This window comes from Sinocyclocheilus rhinocerous, unplaced genomic scaffold (assembly GCF_001515625.1).
Source record: "Sinocyclocheilus rhinocerous isolate Xijiao unplaced genomic scaffold, SAMN03320098_v1.1 scaffold1005, whole genome shotgun sequence".
NCBI lineage: Eukaryota > Metazoa > Chordata > Actinopteri > Cypriniformes > Cyprinidae > Sinocyclocheilus > Sinocyclocheilus rhinocerous.
This window is the reverse complement of record NW_015628005.1, coordinates 281691-286032: the sequence shown is the minus strand read 5'-3', so window position 1 is coordinate 286032 and position 4342 is coordinate 281691. Positions and strand designations below refer to the sequence as shown.

At 35.2% G+C, this 4342-nt stretch overlaps 1 protein-coding gene and 1 long non-coding RNA gene across 2 annotated transcripts; one reads left to right on the top strand and one right to left on the bottom strand.

Moving 5' to 3' along the window:
• Positions 1 to 106: 106 nt before the first annotated feature.
• LOC107737139 (coiled-coil domain-containing protein 171-like) lies at positions 107 to 3279 on the bottom strand (the record flags this gene model as incomplete). Its single annotated transcript, XM_016548576.1, has 4 exons — positions 3045 to 3279; positions 1790 to 1916; positions 1561 to 1711; positions 107 to 243 (listed from the first exon to the last, which is right to left on the bottom strand). Coding segments are annotated over exons 1-4 (443 nt in total), but the record flags the coding sequence as incomplete, so codon positions are not given.
• Positions 3280 to 3570: 291 nt separating this feature from the next.
• Positions 3571 to 4309, top strand: LOC107737141 (uncharacterized). Its single transcript, XR_001639768.1, has 3 exons — positions 3571 to 3762; positions 4036 to 4128; positions 4229 to 4309. It is a non-coding gene; the product is annotated as an uncharacterized LOC107737141 (long non-coding RNA).
• The last annotated feature ends 33 nt before the right edge of the window (positions 4310 to 4342 follow it).

The window sequence follows — 4342 nt, the reverse complement described above, 5'->3', positions numbered from 1 at the left end:
TCTCTCTCTCTCTCTCACACACACACACACACACACACTCTCTCTATCTCTCACACACACACACACTCTCTCTCTCTCTCTCTCATACACACACTCTCTCTCTCACTTCTCCTCAGTGTTTCTCCTCTCCGCCGCCGCGTCTCTCCTCACCACAGCAATGTCGTACTCCATCGTCTGCCGCTGCGCCTCGCCGCGCTCCACCTGCGCCCGCAACCGCGCCGCCTGCGCCTCGTACTGCGCCACCTGCAGGACACACCATACACTCGCTCACAAACCACATCAGGAACGACTGCAGCTTTCTAGTGTCAATACAATCATGTGAAGAGAGTTATCCTGGTATCACTGATGTACTATAAGAGTTTTGGTTGATATTGTGAATTAGAATTAATTTTGATATTTTTATAGTTTTTGTCATTTTTATTCAAATATGCTTATAATTTAAATTTTTTCCATTTTAGCTTATTTAATTTTAGTTATTTTAGTACTTCAAGTTAAATAGTTTTTGTTGATATTTTGAATTAGAATTAATTTTTATATTCTGTTTTTACTTTAATTTTTTGTGTGTTTTTGTCATTTTTATTTAAATATGCTTATAATTTATTTTTTTTTCCATTTTAGTTTAGTTATTTTAGCGCTTCAAGAAATGTTATTACAATTTAAAATCACTGTTTTCTATTTTAATATAATTAAAAATATATATATATTTATTCCTGTGATTTCAAAGCTGAATTTTTTTTTAGCATTTTTAGATATTTTAATTCTATTTAATTAGAAGTAATATATAGACTAAAGTAGATTGTAAAAATTGTTGTAGATATCAATTTTCATTTATCTGTACACTTTTTGTACACTATTTTTATTTTTACAGATTTTTGTACACTATTTATTTTCACTATTTTTGATATTTTTAATAAATCAAGTTATTTTTAATGATATAAATGATAATAATTCTACCTATATTTAATATTATAAAACGGAGAGTTCCGGTCCTTGATTCTGATTGGCTGAGCCATGTTCGCTATAACGATAACGATACAGAGGAACGATATCGTTGTGATCACTTTCAAAACGATTTTTTTCCCAGCTGATGAACAATAAAACACTGACAGCCAATCAGAATCCATCCTGTTGTATTGAGCTCAAGAATTTAAAGCGGCAGACGCATGTGCGCTTAGAACAAACAGACGATATCGTTCGCTAGTGTGGACGCTAATATCGTTATCTTTATAGTTATCTTTATAGTTATCGGTCTTGGTGTGAACAGGGCTTTAGGCTTCGCGTCGTGCCTAACAACACCCCTTAGCTGTTATAAATTCACTGTAAACCATGGCTTCTTGTTTTATTTTAATCATATTTAATTAAAAGTAATATAATGACTCAAGAAGTGGTTGATATCACTTTTGAATTGTGGGATATACAGTAAAGTCATGGGTTAATTTCCCAAAGAACGGATGAAATGATCAGAAGTAAACTTTCAATGCAAGTCGCTCTGGATAAAAGCATCTGCCAAATGCATGTGTTTGTTCATTAATCTGCCATCTGACTGACAGCGTGACGTACCTCTTCATTGTGCTTGGAAGCGAAATCCAGTTTCTCCTTTTCCAGCTGGTTAATCTTCCACCTCAGCTCAGCTGTGAGAGTAAAATCCTCTCCCGTCTCTCTCTCAGCGTCCCGTCTGTCTCTCTGCAGCCGATCGATCACGTCCCTGAGCCTGTAAACACACCACACCAGGTCGTACACGTGCATCGCATTAACATGTTAGAAACACGTAACAGAGTCTCAGAGGAACCTGTTGATCTCCTCCGGTGAGTTTTGCGCAGACGGCGCCGCAGCTCGCGGGTGAGACGCCCGCAGGGTGGAGACAGGGTCTTTACGTTTGGTCCGATTGCCATGGCGTGGACGAACGGCGGGCGATTCTGTGGACATGAGGTCAGCGTGACGCTACGCTTCTGAGGTCTGCGAAACAAGAGCATCATTAGACTCTGAATAATCACTTTATTATGAACAAATATGACCCTGGAGCACAAAACCAGTCATAAGGGTCAATTTTGTGAAATTGAGATGTATGCATCATCTGAAAGCTGAATAAATATCTTTCCATTGGTGTATGGTTTGTTAGGATAGGACAATATTTGGCCGAGATACAACTATTTGAAAATCTGGAATCTGAGGGTGCAAAAAAATCTAAATATTGAGAAAATCATCTTTAAAGTTGTTCAAATGAAGTTCTTAGCAATGCATATTACTAATCAAAAATTAAGTTTTGATATATTTACGGTAGGAAATTTACAAAATATCTTCATGGAACATGATCTTTACTTAATATCCTAATGATTTTTGGCAAAAAAGAAAAATGTATAATTTTGACCCATACAATGTATTGTCTATTGCTACAAATATACCCCAGCGACTTAAGACTCCAGGGTCACATATATGGAGGTAACATCATTAATTTATAATGTATTACATGGTATTCTGCATTATAGTTTTAACCAAAGTTACAATATGTTACATCTTAAATTGCTTGCTTGTCATCTGTTGTAATGTAATATACTTTCTAAAGGTATAACAATGTATCTATAAGTATTATGAAGTGTTACATTATTCATGGGCTCATATTAATTCATTATAAGGTGCACTGCAAGGCATAACGTTACATACTTAATGCATTACATACTTTTATAATGCATTATATATAAAGTCTTCAAGAGTTAACAGTTACCAAAAATGTCTATAACAAAATACATGAATGTTTCAGATGGATTTACAATTAACTTTGACAGAGAGAAGGAAAAATAAAGCAATGTAATTTTACATGAGACAAAAAACGGTTTAGAGACGCATTTAATAAATCTGGTTGCGTTTGACAATATGACAAAACTACGTTTTAAATATACGTTACGTAGTTTATTAAATTGCAATAAATAATACGCTCTGTAAAATCTAATCGAACTTAATGAAATTCACGTTGTTTGTTTGTTTGTTTCTAAAAGCGATAAACGGTTAATTCAAAATAACGTGAGTAAAACTAAACACCAACTTACTATTTAAAGGCCTGTGATGCTCGCACATCAGTGTTTGATGAAATATTGTAGGGAAACGAAATAAAAACGTTTAAATCCGTGTTATTATAAAACCCCCTCAGCGTCTGTTTGAATCTGACGCCATGTTTTCTCCTCCGCCCTCACCATGACAACAACCACAAGCGAAAAACAGCGCGAAATATTCCTCAAAACATTTACCGCTGTTTACTTTTAATTAACACGTATATGTTTTTTTGTTGTTTTTTTTAGTTAAATGACTAAATAAAGGGTTAAAATATTCTAAAAGTCTTTACTTTGCCGCTTCCTTCCGCGGAATTTTAACTATTTAACGACCGATATTAACAAACAGTGATGCAATTTTGCTTTTCAGTTTACAAATATAATTTTAAATTCGCGACTAATTACACATAAACTAAAATACGTAGTAATTAAACTTAATATTTAGAAGAAACCTGTTAATAATTATATTTAGAAAAATTACAAATCCACCCACCCCCCCTCTCTCAGTAGTGGTACATTCCTCAGTCGCTCTGAGCGGGAGGCGGATCGAACTATTCCACCTGCGCTGAGGGGAGACACACATTCTCATGCAGGTCTCCAAGTCCTTTCATTGATTGCGTGATAATATTTTTTAATTCGCGTGTTTTCCGTTTTGTTTTTAAATCTGAGAGTTTTTAGAGTGGTCTCTGAGTGAGTAGATATGCAGAAGGGAGTGAAGGTAAGTTTTTACACACACAATATGCTTATGTTAGCCTGAGCTAGCCGAACACGGCTATCGTTATTTTATTTATTTAACGTTACTTCAGTGTCGATAGCAATGAAATGATAATAAAAGCATATTATTGTTTAACAGAAGCAAGTTCATAACCATAAGGCTAATTTTATGAATGTAAGCGGTGTATTTGCTGGTCCAGTGTTTTGTTTATTGTTTGTGTGTGTTGGTGACACATAATGAATGTTGTTTTTATTAATTAACTCTTTATTTCCTCAGATGAAGATGACATCTGATCAGACCACAGATGATTTTATTCCAGGGGACATAGTGTTTGCTAAAATGAAGGGTTATCCTTTCTGGCCTGCCAGGGTGAGTTTATATACAGCAGATATAAGGCATATTCATCATATACAGTAAATGAGGTCAATTAAAATCAGACTGTACATGTGATGTTTTATATGTCACTCAGATTGGTGAAGGAAAATCCCCCCAAAATAAGATCCCCATCTTCTTTTATGGAACACACTCCACGTGAGTAAACTGGAAACACACACACTCACACACACGCACACACACACACACA